The sequence below is a fragment of the Centruroides vittatus genome, unplaced genomic scaffold (assembly GCF_030686945.1).
Source record: "Centruroides vittatus isolate TY-2023 unplaced genomic scaffold, ASM3068694v2 scaffold_1444, whole genome shotgun sequence".
Taxonomy (NCBI): Eukaryota; Metazoa; Arthropoda; class Arachnida; order Scorpiones; family Buthidae; genus Centruroides; species Centruroides vittatus.
Genome location: NW_027122679.1, coordinates 981,188 through 1,004,204, shown reverse-complemented (window position 1 = coordinate 1,004,204; position 23,017 = coordinate 981,188). Strand labels below are relative to the sequence as shown.

At 31.4% G+C, this 23,017-nt stretch overlaps 1 protein-coding gene across 1 annotated transcript in view; it reads left to right on the top strand.

The window, feature by feature from the left end:
* Positions 1-23,017, top strand: part of LOC136987078 (KAT8 regulatory NSL complex subunit 1-like) — a 55,164-nt gene that overhangs the window by 14,061 nt on the left and 18,086 nt on the right. Inside the window, 4 exon segments of the mRNA XM_067284735.1 lie at positions 6,750-7,477; positions 19,861-19,948; positions 20,919-21,019; positions 22,132-22,245. Of these exon segments, the coding sequence (XP_067140836.1) occupies positions 6,750-7,477; positions 19,861-19,948; positions 20,919-21,019; positions 22,132-22,245 (1,031 nt within the window).

Sequence of the window (23,017 nt, the reverse complement as noted above, 5' to 3'; positions counted from 1 at the left end):
GGTACTTGTTAACGTGTTTCGTTAAAAATGTTTTTACTTCATATAAAATTTAATAGTTAAAATGATCTCAAAAAGTTTGTTTTAAATATGGAAATTTGAAGATGGCCTTTGAACATTGGGATAAGGTTTATAAATTTATATATTTCTAACACGTATTATAATTATACATATATTATATGCATATACATAGATAACAAAATATGCAATAAAAAATCAATAAACTAGTATTATTTAATTTCCATTTTATAAAATCCTGTTTGTGAATATTGATCTCCACAGGTTCTGCAGCATTTTGCCATCTTAATTAGCTTTTCAGTGAACAGGATTTTTTTTAGAAATGGAGATGATTGCATAAGCAGCTTTTGACTTAGTAATGACCTTTGATTTGTATTTATTATGTAGTTCATGTTGCAAAATGTTTGTAATGGTGTAACAGCTCATTGAAATATGCTTTTTAAAATTTCAAACGTGTTCTTTTGTTATATTTTGTATTACATTTTCTTTTTAAAGCGTAATGTATTTAGCTAATACTAAAACATTTAAAAAATGTTTACACTTGTCAAATATTTCCTTCAAACAAATATGAAGGCATGTTCAAATAGCCTTCAGATTCACAAGCTTGTATAAGATTACTTAATGCCTTGGAAGTGAATTATGAAAGATTTAGAATAAGGAATAAAAAGAATATTCTTAGTTTAAAAAAAATTGACCAAAAACAAACATTAATTTTTGTTGTTTGTTTTATCATTACAATGTCCAATGCACATTACCATTGATATGTTTGCATCCTAATGACAAATTCCATGAAGTACTTGTAATTGATTCAGGCTTAGAATTTAATTGAAGTTATGTATTATTTCTGTGATGTGATGCTGAAACAATTTCTATAAATACTTAAAAAAAATTTTTTTTAGCATTATCTATGTCAGGTTAATCTGATTGGTAGAGTAACAGGGCTTTTCAAAAGTCACCCATTCAAGTTATCTTTTATTGTTTTTTTTGATATTTATAACATTTTTTCTAAATTTGACATTTTAATAAGTTGGAGTTAACAATAATTTTAAAAATTTCAATCACAAGGATATTTAATTCCTAAAGTTATTAGTTTAAAGCTTATGTTACAAGCAATTTTTATATATGAATGAACTGATAAACTGAGTTTTCAACATGCATTAAGTAAAAAAATCAGCAATTACCATTAAACCAGCAATAATTGTCATCTAAACAAATGTTTGCTTCTGTCTTAAACGGTCATCATCAGGTTTCGATGTAAATGGAATGTTAGCAAAAGAACATAAAATTCCAAAAATTTAAAATGTTGCATGTCATGAAGATATGCGCATGCTCAATGACACATTTTAAAAATTCATCTTCCAGCTGGATTCCAGTCCTAAAATATCAAGTTCACACAAAATATATAAAAAAAACAAACTTGATGAGAGGCTCTATCATTTGTCAAAGGTAGCTAGCTCTCTAGGTTGCTGCTAATGTGTCTGCCATTAAAATTAATTGCTGTTTCCCTCTTAAATGCTTTAAATATCTCCAGTTGTTCGAGATATTTGATGTTAGCCGGATCCTCGCACTATTGTAGTATTTGGGCATTGTCAAAGTCAACCTGGACATCATTATCGACAGTGAAACAAGCCAATGCAGTAGTGCAAAGACCTTTCTGAATGGTGTATTTATACATTAAGTTGTGCAACATTTTACTTTTTTAGAAAAATCCACCATTAACATATATAATTACTGTCCTCTCATCTAAACCCAATGTATTAGTTAAACCAAATGAAGAATTCTGGAAGCAAAAATCAGACTGAGGTCTAGGTAGCTTAACTGGCTAAGTATATGCACAGTAAGCGACGAGTTTTAGGTTCGAGTCCCACTTTTGGCACATTCTTTTCTTTCTGAAAATTTTAAATTAAAAATTAATTTATTATAATTATTAAAATTAACACAAGATTGCAGTATAACCTTACCTATTTCTATACAAATTAATTAGTTTCTAAGGGTGCGACTATGTAGACGTGAGCGAGCGAATTTTCCGAGCGAGTGAGAATATGTGGCGAGAAGAGGCAAGATGCAATAAATATCAAAACCTGTCAGATATGTGCGAGAACCAGAAATTTGCTCTCGCCAGCATTTTTTCTCGCTTCTCACTGTGCATGGTTTTCTTTTGCAAAAACTAAATCGCTCGCAACCTTTCGCTCACTCTAAATTTGCATCTGCATAGTCGCGCCCTAATCGTTAACTTAGCCCGTTACCGGTAATAGTTCGAGAATTTGGCACTTCATTTGGTTTAGTAAGTCCTGTTTAATCATACAAATATTCGTAGGAGTTTGATCTTTACAATTATTTTTTGGGTTATTTTAGCTTTTAGTTTTTTGAAATGATAATTACATCAAAATCAGTATAAGGTTCACAATTACTATGCTAAGTAGTCTTAGCAGTCAGTAGTAAATATTTTAGATTTGAAGTAAACACTTTTAATAGTTAGAAAAACAAAACTTTCTGGAATAAGAATCAGTTATAATTTAGTATTAGGTGGAGTAGTAATAGTATTTGATGTTATATAAAGATTATTTTATTAGAACATAACAAATTTGAATAAGGATATGTCCAGATCTGTTTGTTGTTGGATGTTCAATCTAATGATGAGATAAGAAATATCTCAAAATATTTAATCAAAATAAATTTTTAGCTTCTTGAACTGTTACTTTTGTTTTGAGATTTTTAAAGACATACAGTATTTACTTGAAAAGTCTGTGTACTCTTGAGTAATGTTTGCACCCCAGTTATTAAGATATTGGTTTTAAAAAAATTTGACAAATTTATTACAAATTTTACTAATTTGTGGTTATAAAACAAAAGCAACTTCACTCTTGCTGTTTTGTGGCATTCAATATGGAGGCACTCAATTTACAAGTCCATGTGGTATTAAAAGATAAAAATACAGACGGAGGAAAAAAATTGTTTTCTATATCTCATAAAGATAACTTATCTGTAATTTGTAGCAATGTATGTTCATTAAATTAGTAAGTTGATTCATTATAAAGTAAGACTTTTTTGCATTGTTTAATTCAAAGCAAAGGTGAAAAATAGCTAATAGATCAACAGCTCAAACTATGAGGTAATATTGTTAAAAAGATTATTTAATGTCAGTCTCAGTTGTACATTTAACTTTATTTGTTATCATTTTTGTGAAATTAGTCACACCAAAACATTTAATGCTTGTTACCTTTAACAATCAACTATAGATGGTCATTATATTAAGCAAACTCATTCAGTTGATAAGTGAAATTTATTACTGGCAAAGTAAGCAAAATACTTAGTAACTGGAAGCATACCAGACTGTGCATTGCATCATCATATTCATTTTGAATAAACCCTACATTCTGACTTTGTCACAATTTTTAAGGGAAAAATGCAGACTATACAAGTAAATATGGTATTTTATTTTTCTGTTATAAGTAGTTTATTTGCCTCTTTTAAAGCATTCTATGTTAGTGTAACAGGAAAAAAGTCAATATAAGATTGTTTTTTCTTCAGAATTTAGCTTAACTTGGTTTATAATACAGATAATACTCCTAATGATATATTTCTTGAAAGTTTAATAATAATACAGTAGACTACCGTATAACGCGCTCCCGTAAAACGCGAATTCGTACAACATGGCGAAAAAATTGCGACTAGTACTCATACAGTGCAATAAACATTCCTGTATAACGCATAAGATAAATTTAACGTTTTCACGTAGTTTCTGATTTTTAGTTCAGAAAAGCAAATGTATACACTTACCTGTTGTTTATGTATGAATAGTGAAGCTGATAGTTTAAAGAAGTAGCGGTTTATAAAAAAATAATAATACATACTCATTTAAAGATATAAGAGGAAAATAATTTTATTCAACTTAAAATTATGCACGTCACTATTTAACATTTATTCACTATCGGAAGTATCAACAAATAAGTTCCAATGATGCCATTTTGTTAATATTGGTTGTACAGTACAGATTTATTGATAACCGTTACAATTTACAAACTCTTGAATTTGCATAAATTGATCTCTCCTGTATAACGCGATTTCCTACAACGCGGAACGTATCTCCCGTGTTATATGGGAGTCTACTGTATATTGGTTTCTTAAGATCTGTTCACACATCAGTAATGTGTCAGTTGTATGTCAGTGAAGCAGATATCTGTGCAGTTTGATCAGTGTCACATCATCGGTGATACACACGGGGTGTATAAAATAAATCGAACTCACTTGTGCCTATTGACCGGTGTGAAATAAATAACTTCAATTCAACGAACGTTTTCTGGACGCCTTCCGTGTCCTTCTTCAGGTTAACTGCTGGATTCTATTATTTTTTAAAAAACTGCGTTCCGATCTTTTAAGAACAAATTCAAATGAAGATAGTTCGAAAGCGCGATGACCATCGCGCATGCGCTATATCTGTCGTGCTCCTTGTCGTACTGTATCATATTCTTTTTAATCTTTTTATTCTTTTTTATCTTTGGGTCACATGATTTCATGTGTTATCGGACCCAAATAAATCTTTATGCATCCTCTTGTAATAAAGTTTGCCAAGCAAGCGAAAGAGTTATCTCGTCGCGTGAATTAATGCATGTTGTTTTAGTTTGCTTAAAGCGCAAACTAAAACAAACATGCGATTAATTCACGCGACGAGATAACTCTTTCGCTTGCTTGGCAAACTTTATTACAAGAGGATGCATAAAGATTTATTTGGGTCCGATAACACATGAAATCATGTGACCCAAAGATAAAAAAGAATAAAAAGATTAAAAAGAATATGATACAGTACGACAAGGAGCACGACAGATATAGCGCATGCGCGATGGTCATCGCGCTTTCGAACTATCTTCATTTGAATTTGTTCTTAAAAGATCGGAACGCAGTTTTTTAAAAATAATAGAATCCAGCAGTTAACCTGAAGAAGGACACGGAAGGCGTCCAGAAAACGTTCGTTGAATTGAAGTTATTTATTTCACACCGGTCAATAGGCACAAGTGAGTTCGATTTATATTTTATCATCGGTGATATTCAATATAGCGAATTTCACAGATACAGAATTAGCAATAATTGCTATAATTTTGAATGCTACATATAAAATTTATATAACTATATACAGTACATAAAATATAAAATACTTATTTATACAGTAAGATCCTGCCTAACGTGAGGGGATGCATTCCTAGACGACAAAGCACTAAACAAAAGTGTTAAACGAGGTCATTATAACATAGAGTAAATAGGAAAAGGGGGAACATGCGACCATAAATAAACAAATTTTATTTTAATTTTAAGTTATTTTTATATTAATTTGCATAATAATATAACTTAAATAACACACAAACATATGCACAAAGAAATGTAAAGCCAGGGCCTTCATCACAAGAAATGTTCATTTCTTGTGATGAAGGCCCTGGCTTTTCTGAAATTCTTGAATTTTTTTGTGATGAACTCGTTTAGTGATGATCATTTGTTACTTTTTTTTTCTTTCCTTAAGCAAATGTTGGTAGCAAGAGATCACATCCAAAATGCCTCATCTTGCTTTTGCACTCCTTTCAAAATCTGGATCATTTGCTACAATTTGTTCAATGATTTCGGTTATCATTACCAAACTTTTACGAAGGAATTCTGTAGAGAAATTCTTTGGATTCTTTGTTTTCAGAATCACTATTTTCCAGTTACATATGAATTCCTCATTCTGCCAGTTCTTGAAGGTTGTCGTTGGTAAAGCTCTCACCAGAAATCTGCAGTAACTCCTCAATATCCTGCTCGTCTACACGTAGTCCTGCTGTATCGATTAGGCTCTTCTCATTGAGAATTCTTGGATAGCATCAGCCATAACTTTTTCCACACTTCGTTTGTGGATTTATCAGTTAATTCTTGCTGTTTGGCATAAGGTTGTCTTGCATAAGGCTGTTTGTCATCAAACAGGAAAAATTCAGTGGAAAAACACTCATGATGATCGCTATTGTCAATCGCGACCATCGCGAGCATCTTTCTTGCTATCAATTCTTTTCTCCCAATAATTTTTTTTATTTTAAGAAAAAGATCAATTCTAGCCCTATTTTGAAGTGAGATGTCGCAACATACCGGCCTGCTTTTGTATCCTATTACCGTACCTCCTTCTCTGCCTCTCAGATCTTGCACATGTGTGCCTGTGCCACTTCACTGCAGTCCTCAGGAGCGAGATCTGAGAGGCAGAGAAAGAGGTACGGTAATAGGATACATACAAGGGCGGGCCGGATGAGTGAAAGATGCGTGTTTTTCTGGGCACAGCACTGCTCTATCTTTATCCAAACCCCTGGTGTCCCGGCTGACTGCAGCACCCACCCTATAAGACGATACCTGGCGTATAAGACAACCCACAACTTTTGAGAAGATATTCCTGGGTTAAAAAGTTGTCTTATACACCGGAATATACAGTATATATAAGTTTATATAATTTGTGCCATTGTCAGATGGAAGTTCTTTAACATATTTTGTGTATTGAGGTGGACGAGAGCATAAAGAAAAAAAGGTTGACTCTAGCATAAGACTATTAATTCCTGAGGTGTGATTAAAGGACAAAACTGTAAAGACATTTTAGTGTTTTTAACATTCTATTTGATTGTTAAAATTTATAATTTTATAGATAAAGACCTTAATAAAATTTATCACTGTTAAATTTCTTTTAAATATTTGAATAAGAATAATAAATTTACTTTACTTTTTTTTTCTAGTCACAAAAGAGCAGAGTGGAAGTGGGCAGTGAATCGTACTGCTGTGGCGAGAAGATGGATCTGGTTACAAGCCCAGGTTTCTGATTTGGAGTATCGTATTCGTCAACAGAATGAAATATACTGTCAACTGAGAGCTTCTAAACACTGTGTGCTTCTAGAAGATAATGTTTCTTTAGCTAGTGAAAATTTTAATTCAACCAATCTTTCTTCTGATGTAAATATCCAATCTATCAAGAAAAAAGGTGATTTGACTTATCTAGCGGGATCATCTAGTAAGAATATAGGAAACAATTTGCCATTGGTTAATAAACATTTAAAATCTGTAAATGGATTTTTTGATTCAGGAACTAATGGATATCATTCAGTTTGTGGTGTACTTAGTGCAAATTCAAACTCTGGTCAGGGTTCAGAACAGAGGGGAACACAAAATGTGAATAATTCCTTATCCCACATATACGATTCTGTACATAATTCGTGTAGAACACGTCCTGTTAAAAGTTTCAAGAAAAGAAAATTATATAGAACTGCTGGTCTTCATTTGATTAATAAGAAGGTGTCAGGTCTTTCTACAGTGAAATGTAATTGTAACTGTCAGTGTGAAATATCATCATGTGCTATGTGTGGTGGAAGATACAATAACCTACAAGCAGTGGATGAAGATAAGCCAGTTTTTGAGAGGATAGCTATATTAGATCCATCGTTTCATCCTGTCTTGTCTTTTAATCACGGTGAGTGAATTATTTTAAATTTTCTTTTTGTAATGAAATGGATAAACTACTTTTTTCAAAATATACATATTATAGTGAAACCTCAAAACTTTTTTTTCAGGCTGCTTCTGTTAGAGATAAATCTAGTGAGCTTGTTTTTAGTGTGCAATTATTAGCATTTTATTATACGAGGGCTATTTTTAAATAAGGTCTGTTTGTGAATGAAAGTGAGAATAATGCGCAATCACGGCAGTATGCATACGCTTCTGCTCCGAGCAAGCTTGGCGCGCGTTTTGATGCCATTTGCAGCCATATCGTCTGTCTGTATGCTGAGCTGTAGAAGTTTAAAATGTTTAAGAAAATTGAGTCTCCCGCCGACTGTGAAATACGATCTGTTATTCGATTCTTGAATGCAAGAAACTTGGCAGCAGCGGAAATTCACCATCAGATTTGTGAAGTTTACGGTGATAATGCTACGAGTGACAGTAAAGTTCGAAAATGGGTAAGAATGTTCAAGGATGGGCGAGTTAATGTGCACGATGAGCCACGCCCTGGTCGACCTTGTCTGATTTCTGAAGATTTCATTCGTGATATGGATAACAAAATTCGAGAGGACTGGCGATTCACGATTTCAACGTTATCAATTGAATTTCCACAAATTTCAAGATCAGTTTTGTATACCATTGTTTCGGAGAAACTGAATTATCAAAAATTGTTTTCTCGGTGCGTTCCAAGACTGCTTTCTGGCGATCACAAAACAAAAAGATTGAACAGTGCTTTATCGTTTTGACTCGATACGATCATCCACACAGTCCAGACCTTGCACCCAGTGATTTTCACTTGTTTCGATACTTAAAGGAGTTCCTTGGTGGTCAACATTTCAACGACGAAGAAGAAGTGAAAACTGCAGTCGTGGATTGGGCTTCTTAACAGGCGGCAGATTTCTTTGAAGTCGGAATTCAAAAAATTGTTGAGCGGTATGACAAATGTTTAAACAAAATGGAAATTATGTAGAAAAGTAGATAAAAGTGTGTAGAATATGGAAAAAAATATATTTTAACGGTATTTACAGTATTATTTTTCTTATTAAAAAACGGACCTTATTTAAAAAATAGCCTTCGTATATATTGCTAATTAAATTCATCTTTTGCATTGAATGGAGGAGGAAGTGACATCTACCATTATAAGTAAAACACAAACAAAATTTAAACATCATTTGTAAAATTCTTTTTGCTATATTATTACAAAAATAAAGACAAATTTTCTCTCATACATACCTTTTTGTCTTTGTTTAAATTAGTTATAATTGTTGGTTCATGTTTGATTATACAGTCAAACCTGTGTTTTTATGCGCTGTTTTTATGTGCGATTTTTTTTTTAATGCGAATTTTTTATTTGTGCGGTATAGTTGGCGACTAGTCTCATGCGATTCGTCATGTCTCACGTTGACTTATTATAGCTAAATAAACTTATAGCATAAATGAACTTATTATAGTAATATTATTGCATGAATATGCGAAAAATGAAATAATTTATTTTTTAAGTCAACAAAACATCACCTGGACAAAAATATGTAAAACAGACGATAGACAAAACGATGCAGTCAAGTGCTGACATCTGTTGTCAATAAATTCTATTTCGTACGGTTTTGAGTTATTTTCTATGTGAGACTTTTTCTATGCAGTCCCTGTTGACCGCATAAAAAAAATATTTTTTAATTGTGTTGCGAAAACTATTTTTCATAGCCACTCGTGAAGTTTCGTGTGATTTTTTTTTTTTTTTTTATGCGTTTTTTTTAATGCGGTCCCTATCCCCCGCATAAAAAACAGGTTTGACTGTATTTCAAAACTGAAACATTATGTTGGGTTAAGTGAGATATACTCGGTTAACACCGGTGGCTGTGTACTATGCCGGACCAAAGTCAAGGCATAGTAACCAAAACAGAAATTAAAGAAGTGTATCAGTGTGTGTGTCTGTATTCAGGAATTTTCTCACAATATGACATGTATTCAATATAGTGGCCTTCTGTAGTGTGATGTATGTGTTTCTATTCAATTGTAATGTGCCCAGGCTTTTGTGTAGTATGTGTGGTATGACACCTGTAGAGGAGAGAACAACAGGTACAATAAGCACCCTATCCATCCTCCACAGATGCCTTATTTCCTGGGCGAGTTCTGTGTACTTGCTAATTTTTTCAGTGCATGCGTTTTGTATATTGTGAGTGTTTGGAATGGATATGTCTATAATGTATGTGATTTTGTTGTGTTTGTCAATGAGTGTGATGTCTGGTCTGTTGTAGTACATTTTGTGCATGTTGTTTTCCAATACTGTCTGTGGAATGTATTTGTAGTATGGTTCGTGGATGTCTACTAATTTGTGTTTCTTTGCAAGCTCTTGGTGTATTATATTTGCTACTTGATTATGTCTGTGTAAATAATCTGTCTGTGCCAAGAGCTTGCAATCAGAGGTGATGTGTTGTATAGTTTCTGGCATGATGTGACATTTTCTGCATGTCTCATTTGTGAGTGTTGCATCTTTGAGTATGTGTTTTCTGTAGTTTTTAGTATTTATGACCTGATCCTGTATGGCGATCATGAATCATTATTATTATTATGCTTAAAATAGATACTTTAATTATTGAAATCATAAAATGGGGAAAATACATTAAAATATTTTTAATTTAGAGAAAATGTTGTCAAATAGAAAGAAGTCTATAATTATAAATACAGTAGAAACTCAATTATCCGAAACAGTTTAAAAAAGAAAGTGTTGCATGTAGGGATTGCAATCCAGCAGTGTTTTCAATCCAGCTGGATTTTTGCTGGACCAACATCATTCCAGCTGGATCCAGCACAGATGTATTTTTGGTGCAATAAAGAGTTAACTATCTATCTATCCAGCAATTTGTTTTTTTAAAAAAAATATATATTTTTTTAAAAATATTTAAGAAACTTTTTATTATTTAGACTGGTCACTATAAATCAGTAAAACTTCTTACACATTTAGGTAGTAAACTTAACTTTGGTTCGGTTTAACACTTGGGATAGAAATAATTAATAATTAACTTTATAATTATAATCTAACTAAACATTTAATGTAATCTTTAAGTTAAATAATAGCAAAGGTAATTCTACTAATTAATTTATATTAATATATTATAATAATGTAAGGACAGATAATCGGTGGCTAAGTGGCTATCAGTCTTACAAGTTTTCTTATATAGGCTCTACATGTAAGTCTCTAGTTATAAGTAACTAATTTAATTATTTGTGTTAGTAAAGTAGTGAGTAAGTAATTAGTAGTTAGTTATTGTTATCACAATCAAGAATCACTTACATTCATATCATCATATATCTAAGATACTGATAATCATTCATTTAATTAACTATTTAACTAACTATGTAGTCTCAGTTTCTCACTAATTTTCACAATAAAATTGCCTGGCCTAGCCCACTAACCACTTATAGAATAAAAGCTAAAAACTCTTACTTAATAGAATTAGAGTAGAAGTTTTAAAATATTAGTCTTGTCTTGAATAAAGTATTTTCAGGGATTAAATAAAATTAAATCAGTCACTTCTGTTATTTTTTTTGACTTTTCTGGAAGTAGGATCTCAAGAAACAAATGGTATTGATGGTGTTGTCTTCCAACCTACTTCTTAATGAACTGCATATATATATCCTGCTGCGGAGAAGGCCCTTTCTGCCGCTACGTTAGTTGGTTTCAGGGTCATCAAATAATCATAAATTGTTCCGTCACATGATTCATTGACGTCACAACTGACCGTAAATTAGAATTATGCACCAGGACTAGGAGAGAAGTTACTTATTTTATTTAGCGCAAAGACACTTTATTTAGCGAGAGCGCAAAGTCAACTGGCAATTAGATCAGCAGAGGCAAAAGGGTGGGAGGTGCGGTGTAGAGAGGGGGTGTAGCACATGTCGCACTGAACGGCAACGTCACTTTTGCCGCCGAGCAGTAGCACACGTAGCAAAGCGGCAATGCGACAACATAGACTTTTGCGGCATTATTTAGAAAGTTAATTGAGTATTTGCAGATCCAGCAGGCTGAAGAATGCGCTGGATTGCTGGATGAGGGATCCAGCAATTGCAATCCTTAGTTGCATGGTATCTAAAAGTATTAATATTAAGTAGATATAAGTCTTCTTACTAACAGCCACTTGGCACTAACTTCTACACTTAGCTATTTGTGGCAGCACTCAATTATTGGTGTTTACTACACTCGGGTTTTCTTTTAGACTCTTCAGGGAGCACGGCCTTGCAGCCTAAAAACTGCACGCCAACATTGAACATAGAGGGTACAGTAACCATACGTACGCCGTTCAGAAGGAACTTACCTTTCTCTGCTGTCTATCTTCTCTTCTTCCTTCTTCCCCCTTTCCATTACTTTCTTTTCTGCTGGCTAAACACCTTGTGTACAGTCAATGTCTTTCATGTATGCATATGCTGTGTGTATCTAAAACAGAAAACCACACTGTAACTGGAAATTACTATATAGTATGATTGTAGCATATACCTAACATTACATTAGATTTTGAGTAAATTAATTTACTCAAATACAATAATTGCATTACAGTATTTATAGTTCATAAAATTTTAAAGTTTAAATGCACAATGCTCTTTATGTGCCTATAATACACAAAAACAAAGAAGTTTCTAGGTTATCTGAAATTTCATTCATCCAAAAGGCTCGTTTCCACTAAATTTGAATAATCAAGTATTGGGAGATTTGGCCTCTAGTTCGATAAACATTTACAATACAGATATCCCTTGCTTAATGTGGGATTTGATTAACGAGTAAAATTAATTGTAACAATTCCTTTTCATATGCAGCAGAAGTTTTAATTAACACGGCTTTACCAGATGTTTTTGCTTAACATAGATACTGCATTTAATTAATGCAATTTTGATATACTCGGTAGCATCAAAGGATTAATTAAACACATTAATCAAAGGATACCTGTAATCCTTGGTTAAAAGTGGTCAGAGCATATTACTTTTGCCATTATCATCTAATGCTGGGCATTAGTGAATCAATGAGGCTCTACAATTAGTTTTTTAAATACATGTAAGGTTTTTATTCTTGGTTGTACACTTTTGATTATTTAGTAAAATTATTTTATAGTCTGTTTTCAACCATAAATGTGGAAATACCAAAGTTACAGAATGCCGTACACAACAATGTAAAAAGTCAAGTAATGATTTGCTTAACTTTCTGGGCAACCTTTAAAACTATGTGTGTGGCATTATATGTTATTTTATTTTAAAAAATTTTTTATATTTTTAATTATTATAAAATGGCAAAAAGCTTAATTTTGAGATAGGGACAGGTTATATAAAAAATTGTAAGTGCCAGTAATGAGTAAAATAGTCATTAAGTCCAACCCTATTCAAGATATGACATACAATTCCCCTTTAACTCCCCACCTGGTTGACATTGAAATTTTTAGCTGTATAAGCCTAAAACTTTACAAAATTTACTGTACTTTCTGGCATATAAGACGACCCCTGACTTTTACAGTTAAAATATAGAGTTTAAGATAATCATCTCGCCGTATAAGACTACTCCTCTTCCAATGCACACCAAATAAAAATTTTAAAAAATCGGATTTGATTTCAATATGGTAATTTTAATTCAAATGCTTCTGACATGCAGGTACTTAGCAGGTAAACTGTCACTTATAAACATAAGGCTGTTTGTCATCAAACATGTAAACATAAAACAGTGCAAGTGGATTAAACTTTTCCTAATTCACTCTAAAGCTGAAAGGAAGGATAATACAATAAACCCATGGGAGCTGCCATGCTGTTTGTTTTATAAGCTGTCAACCAAACTGGAACTGATGATGATAGGAGGAAGATAACAAACAATAGAGAGAGAGCAAGTACCTTGAAGGTCCTTGGTGAGTTAGCAATGTAACTGAATCATAACTGCAAGCTACAGTATTTTTACAGGTTTTGCTGGCATGACAGTTTCCTTTTAAAAGCTTTCAAAATCCTCCTGTTTATCATCTGATATCATAAGTACAGTACATCAATGATGTCTTGTGATACATTTGTAAGGTAGTCATCGTATGGATCGAATTCCATATCAGATGGTGTGGTCTCAGATTCGGCTTCCTCTTCATCTTGCCACAAACAGTCGTTCTCCACACCATCTAATGAATTTGATATGCCACACTTCTTGAAATACTTGATTACTGTTTCTGCATCAATATCATTCCAGGCTTTTATGACAAACTGGCACAAAACATCCAACTGTAGAGCATGCATGTTTTTGTGAATGACTTTTAGCCGCTAACCATCCATTCATTCCACTGTTCTCGAATGCAATCTTTAAATGGCTTGTTTAGGCACACATCCAGTGGCTGTACCAATGATATCAATTCTGCAGGAATAACTGCTGCATCTGTGTTTAGTCTTGCAAAGCCTTTGCTTGGTGCTGGGAGATAAATGAACCCTTAACATATCCCACACCAGTAGACTACATTTTCGAATAAGTCCACCTGGTCACTTGTTCCATACATTATCAAGCCATAGCTTTACCCCTTCTTCATCCATCCATCCTTTATCATTCACATGTACAAAACAACCAACAGGAAACTTGAGAGTTTCGGCATTGTTTTTCATTTAAAGATAATCATTGGTCTCAGTTTGGCACCATCAGCTGTGCATCTTAGTCCCACTGTAAAACTGGACTTCTCATGTCCTGTTGTTTTAATTAAAATTGTTTTTTCACCTTTTTGATGGACAGTTTTATTTCCAACCATATCAAAATTCACTGGAGTTTCATTCATATATCCAATACTACTTAATGCATAGCCATGTTTAGTGTGTTGTTGTATTATGTATCAATGGAAACTACAGTAGAGCGCCGAAAAGTGGAACGTCGGTAATTGAAATGGCCGGAAACTGGAACGATTTTCAGTCGGACTGTGTCGTGCTGAATCGAACGTTTTTGATACTAAATTTACTTCTAAAGTATAATTTTCATGTTTTTTATATTCTTCAATATATTTATTTTGTTTGTACAAAATAAAGAAATAATTTTTAACGATATGATAGCCTCAATGATTATTATAAAAATTTTCGTTAAGCTTAAAATCGACGAAAATTCAACACGAAGCGACACGCAACGGAGAAAAATTCAACAGGAAGCGATACGCAACAAAGAAAAATTTGAACATCGGACAGGTTAATATATTTTTTCGTACATAATCGGAAATTGGAAAAAATCACTACTTGGAACGACCCCAGTCCCCAATTGGTTCCAGTTATCGACGCTCTACTGTATTTACTTTGCTATCAAGATCTGCAGGTAATTTTTGGGCAATTTTCATGTTTTGCCTCAGTACCATATTATGCCTTGCCATGAATCTAGTACACCAGGATACAGTGGCCTTAAATCTGTTGCTTTGATCTGCGTTAGTTTTGGCCCACTGAACTGCAAACAAATGTATTTTATTTTGTGTCACTACATAACTGTTTTGGCAATGCTCATTCACCATGTCTGCTACAAGTTTTTTGAGTTCTGGCCAATATGGGGTGCCTCTTCTTAATGCACTCTTACCCCTTGGCATACTCTTTAATGCTTTTTCATTTGCTTTCCAGTCCTGAATATCTTTTCTGTTACTCCATATTGTCTTGCAGCAGTGCAGTTATTATGTTCCATGGCAAAGTTTACAACTTTGTTTGAAACTGAGCTTCATATTTTTTTCTTCTTGCTGATGGAGCCATGATGGGGTTTTGACTGTTGGACATTTTTATGGCCAACAGTCAAAACCCCATCAAAACCCGTCCGGCCCACCCTTGTATCCTATTACCATACTTCCTTCTCTGCCTTTCAGATCTCGCACATGCATGCCTGTGCAGCTTCACTGCAGTCCTCAGGAGCGAGATCTGAGAGGCAGAGAAAGAGGTACGGTAATAAGATACATACAAGGGTGGGCTGGACAGATGAAAGATGAGTGTTTTTCTGGGCACAGCACCGCTCTATCTCTATCCATACCCCAGGCGTCCTGGCCGACTGCAGCACCTGTCCTATAAGACTACCCCCAACTTTTGAGAAGATTTTCCTGGGTTAAAAAGTTGTCTTATATATTTCTTTACTGCATAATCTTGTGTTTGCATAATGCACTTATTTTTAAATCTATGAATATGAAAAATTATTGGAAAAATAATTGTTTATTGTTTGATTGTTTAATATTTACTATATTTAAATCAAATTGTAAACTCAGTACAATCTTTTCAAGATAAAAAAATTAAACAAGAAATTTTGTTATATAAAAGAGAATGAATTTTACTTCAGCTGCATAATAAAATTATCATTGTAGATTGACACAATTGATTTCAATTTTGTCTTTACCAAATCATTGGCATGTCTCTCTAATTTTTAAGATATAAAACTTAGTTTATAGTTTGTACTAGAATTTTTAAAACTTATTGATAGCATGGAGATGGGTTCTGTAGGTGATTTTTGATAATCTGTCGAGTGCAAAGGATCAAAATAAAGGGTCTTCCAGAAGAATGCTAATATTCTAAATTACTGTAATTATATTATTTATTATCTGAGAAGTAATCAACAACAACACAAATTGATCCTTAACGACACGTGCATCAGTTTTAAAGATGAGTTAGTTTTGTCTGTAGCCTGGCAGGCATTGATGGACTCTGAACTTTAATTGTTAAGATCTGGTAGCCCTACGATTATGCATGCACAGCTCATGTTACACTTTTGAATATTTTTTTCTCATTTTGTTAACCAATCGCTCCATCCCATCAGAAACTTTGTTTTACACCTGAGGAAGAACTCACAGCAGTTCGAAAACATTTGTGGTGAACCCCCCTTTTTTTGTCAAACCTAATATAGGTTCTAGGAGTAAGATTTTTTTTTTTTTTATGTGAGAAGTATTTGATGCACATCAATCAACAGAGTAAATGTTTGAATTTTATGTACTATCTGCATTCAAATATCTTCTCTAGGGGTACAGAACACAAAACATCTACAACAGAATGTGTTTTTGTGCTATGCTGTCTGCAAACTTGGAATATGTTATCATTGTGTGACATGAGTTTTGCAGACAATTTCGAAGTGATCCACCATGTAAGGCAACCATTATTATTGCACAATGATGACTGATTCCAAATTTGTGGAGTGCAAAACACAGAATGCCTTATTTGTTGCAGAGTTGCCAATTTCGTTCACACCACTTCTAGAAGCAGTAGACCAAAAAAAATATGTTTAAATGCAAGTAGTAGATGGAACTCTGACAATTACTCTATCAATTGATGTACAGTACAATGCATATTTTTTGGATAATAATTAACATAATTACAGTAATTTAAAATGGTAGCATTCCTTTTTAGAAGGTCTTGTTTATTAAATTATTGTGTAGAATAAATTGAAAGCACTTATTTTTAGTCAATTAAAACTTTTTTCTAATAATAATTAAATTATTTACAATTTAGTATTATAATTAAAAATTGTAGAATCTCACTTATTTTTAACATCAGAACTGTCAGACTGTAGTCGACACGATACTGTTCTTTCAGAAATTTGAATGCTTGTCTTCTTCCATCATCATTTATGTTTTTCAGTATTTTTACTATTTTTTAAGCAAATATTTTGCTGATTTTTATGATTTCTCTTACTGCGGGAGGACCTGTTAAGATGGCCCACCTGTTAAGTTCAAGAGATTAGCTTGTTTGAAACTAATGATTTCTCTTAGTTGTCTTTCTATGACAACCAGTGTGTGGATGATTAATAACATCTCCCATGGTATTGTATTTTTCCCAAAGATCAGATATTGTGCTCTGAGTTAATTAAACTGAACAATTTAGCAACTTTTTGCTGTGAGTTTTTTTTCCTTTTGTAACATTGTAATAATTTCTTTTTCATATCATTACATAGTTCTCGACAAACTCAACAAACAGTGCATTAATCATAGAGACTCCGACAGTTTATCCACGGCCTGGAAGTCTTTCTATAAAACGGATATGATGTAATTTTACGACTCCGCAGAAGCCACTTTACTTTATTCCTGTCTAATATTGTTTTTTACCTTTGGGTAATTTATATACGTGTGCTAGGATTATTTTGGACGTTTAAATTTTCTGTTATTAAGAACGGATTTACGTCTTTTTACCGTTAGATGCATGACCAGTTTTGAAATATTCGTTCTTTTTTTAAATTCGAATTTTTTGTTCATTTCTTTGTAAACATTAACTGAAGATCTCTTGAAGGGATCTAAAACGTTTTTATAGAATTAAACGTTATGCTGGACACGTCAAAGGTGTGAATATATTTAATTTTGTTACTTAGGTCCAGTAAGCATTTCTTATTACATAGTTCCTTCTTACAGCCCATGATTTGAAAGATAAAATGACAGATGATAACAAATAATTAAGAAAGTTATCAGAAAAACTCATATCTGCATTTACCTAGCTACTTCAATATGCGGATTTGAACTAGTGGAAGATATGCTGATTGATTGGAAAATTAAGTCTGGAACGACATGATCGTAAAATTTTTTCTTTGAGGCAAAGATAAAAACTTCCTGTTAAATTTTTTATTCTTTGTACAATTCTTACAGAAATAATTGCCTTAAAAATAAATTTTATTCCTATCATATTTCTTTTCATTTTTGTTTATAGCTGCTGTGCTGTGTCATTGATAGCATTTTCAACATTAAAAACTAATATTGAACTTCCTTAAAAGCTAGAGTTTAAAGAGATTTTAAAAATAATTAAAATTTTATGATTCAATAAAATACATCAAATTTTTAAAAGCTGTGGAATATGATTAAGGTAAAATGAAATACAAGAATATTTAATTTGAAGTAGCTTAATCTTATCAGCAGAATTGATATTAAATGAAGTAGAAAGTAATGAAAATATTTGGAAAGCTTTTCATTTTAAATGAGTTAAACCAATAGTTGGCAATCTTTTCCAGTCAACATACTTCTAAATATTCATAAGTTGAAAATAGTTTAAGAATGCTGTCAAATGTTTTTGACGATTGCTTTATAATCATTGATATGTCTGTATAATTATCAATTTGGAATTTAAAGTACTACATCACTTACTTTCACTTACTTTAGTAATACAGATAGATAAAAAGTTAATTGATAGAAGAGACAGATTAAAATAAAGCAAACTAAACTCAAATTCAGAAATGCATAAAATATTGTGAAGTTCATAAAAATAATTAAAACTAGCAGCTTTCCTCGATTTTAGGAAGTTTCGGATAACTTAGTATGTCCGAGAGAGACTACTCTGAGATTTAAAAAAATTAATTAATTTTGCTATAGGCCAGGGATGGCAAACCTTTTTGAGTCTGTGTGCCATATAATAAGCATACTTGTCTTTAAAACGTTTGTGCGCTGAAATTTTAGACTTCAAATAATGATATTCAAAGAAATGAAATGAATAATCTTTAATTAGAAAAAATATAAAGAAGCTGATTGAAAAAAGAATGATCACGTGATAAACTGAAAGGGTAATTGAAAAAGACAAGTGATAAATTGAAATTGCGTAATAGGTTATGTGGCATATGATTTCTGTTGACTTGCCATAGGTTTGCCATCCCTGCTATAGGCTATTTATGGATAATTTACAGGTTAAAAAGAATTATGAAATGTTAAATCTTTATTTGAAACATTACTTACTTATACTTAAAATTAACTTTTTTTATATATAGATTGAATGTAGTAAAAATTGTGCTACTATATGTAATTAGACAAAAAATGAACTTTCAAAAGACTTGATCATAATGGTCAGGCCATCCAATAGGTTGTACAATTATTTGTTTGTCCAGTTACTGTTTAAAAAGTTACATAAAAATCTAGTTTACTACTGTCTTTAAATCTAAAGGTTATGTAATAATTAAACATTATATTAATTCAAGTAACATTCTTGTAAAATGAATTTATTTATTGTAGAAGTTAAAAAGTAAAGTAAATACAGCAAAGCAGTAGTGCCATTTTTACTTCCGATTCTATTAGTAACAGTCTGTTGTATGTAAATAAGATTAAATATTGCATAGTCAAGCTACGGCTATTATTTTAAATATATATAATTATTTTAGCTGCCAAAATGTGTTATAATGATGTTTTTAGAATGTTAATTATGTTGTCAAGTGTGTTAACCCTCAATGAGATTGATTAATTACTTGTCAGAATGACCTTGAAAAAGTTCATCTTTAATTGGATAAACCAGAAACACTAGAGGTGTACATGCAATGGTTTTCTGACTTTATATACAAGTATAAGCATATTGTATTAGAAATAATTCTATACTGTATGTTATTATATTGTAATACATGTTTATCATATCATGCTTTATATTTATTAAAATTTATATATGTTTTCCTTTTTGTATTATTAGATATTTCATTAAATCTCATCTTGGAAAAATTGATGTCAAATATGGAAATTCGAAAATCAGCCAACCAATATGGTTTATACGTAAAAAAGTAAGTAGTGGTAATTAATTTCTGCTGTAGTTTATTTGTCATTAAATTTTAATATAGATTCATGAATGAAGTATAAGATCACTTACATTAATACAGAATTGAGAAATCATATATTAAAAACCAATATTCAGAGTTCTAGATTCATCTTCCAACTTCATTTTAAAACTAAACAATTTTAAATGCAGTTTCCTTAAGTTATTAGTAACTGCTTTAGAACACTGGTAATATACAGGTTGGTCCATTTTAATCAACCAACTGAAATATAACTTGAAAAACATACATCCTACAAAAAATTATTGAACCAAAAATGTGGCTCTCTTGAAGTCTAACAAGATGAGGTTATTGGTTTCGTCACAGATGGCACAACAATCAGTGAAAGTGTGATCAACTTCATTTTCTTAAATGGAAACCCTCTTTTTTATCGCGTATTTGATTCTATGTAAGTCAAAATCTTTTATCAAATACGTCTTTTGAAAAAAAAATGTTTTAATCAGAAGTTGAGCATTTGAAGTTTTATGCAGTCCCCACACAATATATGCATGAATCTGTGGACATTTGAAGTTCATTGAAAAAGAAGAAAAATGCTTTAAAAAATTATTAGGAAACTTTTTGTGGAATCATTCATTTTCCAAAATAATGAACTGATACAAAAACTAATGCCATATGTTAACCCTTTACAGATACTGTGCAAATTTAAAACATCAAGCTTGTGGTAAAGAGATGATCATCATCATGGTTCCACCAAATTGAACTTCTAAATTGAACAATTGAAGTTTGAGTTTAAAGATTGTATCTGACAATGAGTCTGCTCAAAATGTTTTATACCTTAAATAAACCAACCTGTTTAATGGGATTGCATTTATTTCTTTGTATGTAACGTGGAGTTGGAAATAACTGATGAAACATTCTATTAAGTATAGAATAGTATATACTATATAAAATTTTCTAATTATTTCCTCTTCTGTTACAGGAAATCACATTATTCACTTCCTAAGTCACTCAATTACCAAGCAAAAAAGCACTCTTTCAAATTAGCAAGAAATGCAGCACAAACACTTTTGTCTTCAGCAAGTAATTATCAATTTTTCTTGCATATAATTTTAAATTTAACATTAACTTTGTTTAGAATATTTTAAACAAATTTTAGTGAATAAGGTAAAGATGAAATATTTGCTTAACAAATATTTGGAATTTTAATAATGTATAAGTCCTAATAATTAAAATATAGGAGAAAGTGTATTACTAATATAAACTACTGAACTGTCAAAGATGTATCTTTGAGAATTTACTTTGGCAAAAGTTTAATTTTGCAAAATTCTAAATTAGTATTATTGTTGTTTTGGGTGTTTCCCAAGAAATGTGTAGAAAATGCTATGCATTCAGTTGTTTGTCAGTACAAATATTCTAAATTCATTGGCACCTATTGGGTTAGGCTAGCTCAGCTGATAGAATATTAATTAACATAGAAACTTAAAATTTTACTACATAAACTTCCTTTTTCTAGTATTTAAGATGAGTTGTTAATAAATATTTAATGTTAATATCAAATAAAGTTGATGCAGTGATTTATGTAATGTAACTAATAAATGGATTATAAAATCAGTTTTACTAAATAGGGTAATTAACTGTCTTGTCTTTTAAACTTGAATTTTTTAAAATAAAAAATTGATATTTAATTTTTAAAATAAAAGTATTTAGAATAGAATTTTTTGTGAGAATATCTGAACAATCTTTCTTTTTCGATGAGAAATGTTATAAGCAAATGGGTGAAAATACTATTTTCAACAGGATTATTTATGTAATGTGATAATTCATTAAAATTTGGCAGGCATGTGAAGAGTTTTAGCATGAATGCTAAGCTTTCTTTGTACATTTTGCTGAATTGTCAATATATAAATAAGAACAACATTTTTTAGTCGTTACAGAATTTTATCAAAGTTAAGACTTCAGTTTAATCAAAATCTTTTAATTTATAAATAGTAATACCAAAAGTTCTCATGTCATGATGGGCAATTGTTCATAATATTTTGTGATAAATACAAGACTACCGTATTAAAATCCAATAATTACTACTGTTTAATAACTGAAGTTACGTTATAATTTTATTTTATAATGTACTTATAGTATTAATAAGAGTATTAAATTAATTTCAAATCACATTCTATCATAATATTTTTATGAAGAATTTCGAAAAAATTTCTGCGGACGTAAACATGGAACGTGTAAAAAACTGGTGGCGTCTAAGAAGAGAAGAGGGAAAATTGGAAGAAGAAAACAACATGATTTTGATTTATTATGTAAGAATATTTTTGTTTTTTCCATTTTGGCTTTTATTATTACCATATGAAGATATGATTAAATTAACTAATTTTGCCATTATCAGTGTATGTAGTGCATGACAGAATGAATGTGATGGTTATCTGAATAGTAAATGTACTAAAAACATAGGACAATGTATTAAGAAATTTGTGTTTTTAATATCAATATTATTATTAATAATAATTATAAAAAAATTTAAGAAAATATAGTAAGAAGAGAACTTTCTGTTAACTGAAAAGCATTAGGAATGTGTACTGTTATCTTAATGCTTGATATAACCAAATAATTAGTATGTGATCATGTGTACTATAGTGTATCAGAAGCTGTAACAAACATGAAATAAACTTTTGTGAAGTTTTCAAACATTTGCAATTTTAATTTTCATGGACTGTGTATAATTTTCATTTTCTTTTCTGTTGTATTAATTATCCATATTTATCAATGAAATTCTTTCATCTGTGTGTTAACCCACTATCACATGCAGGTTTTTTCAAGATTGCATGCATAAGGTGGCAATTTTTTATGTGTAATTATGCTGCATGTAATTGCTGTTCCTCAAATTTGACAATTTTGAAATAACCTAAATATATCTTCTCTGCATGTGCCAAATTTCAATATCGCACATTGTTTTGTTTACAGAGCAATATCTTTTCAATGGCTTCTATAGGAGCCTGCAAACTCTGCAATAGCATGAGCTAATGTGAAATGAATTCAATTGGAAATAAATGAAAAGAAGGTTGTGATGTTTCT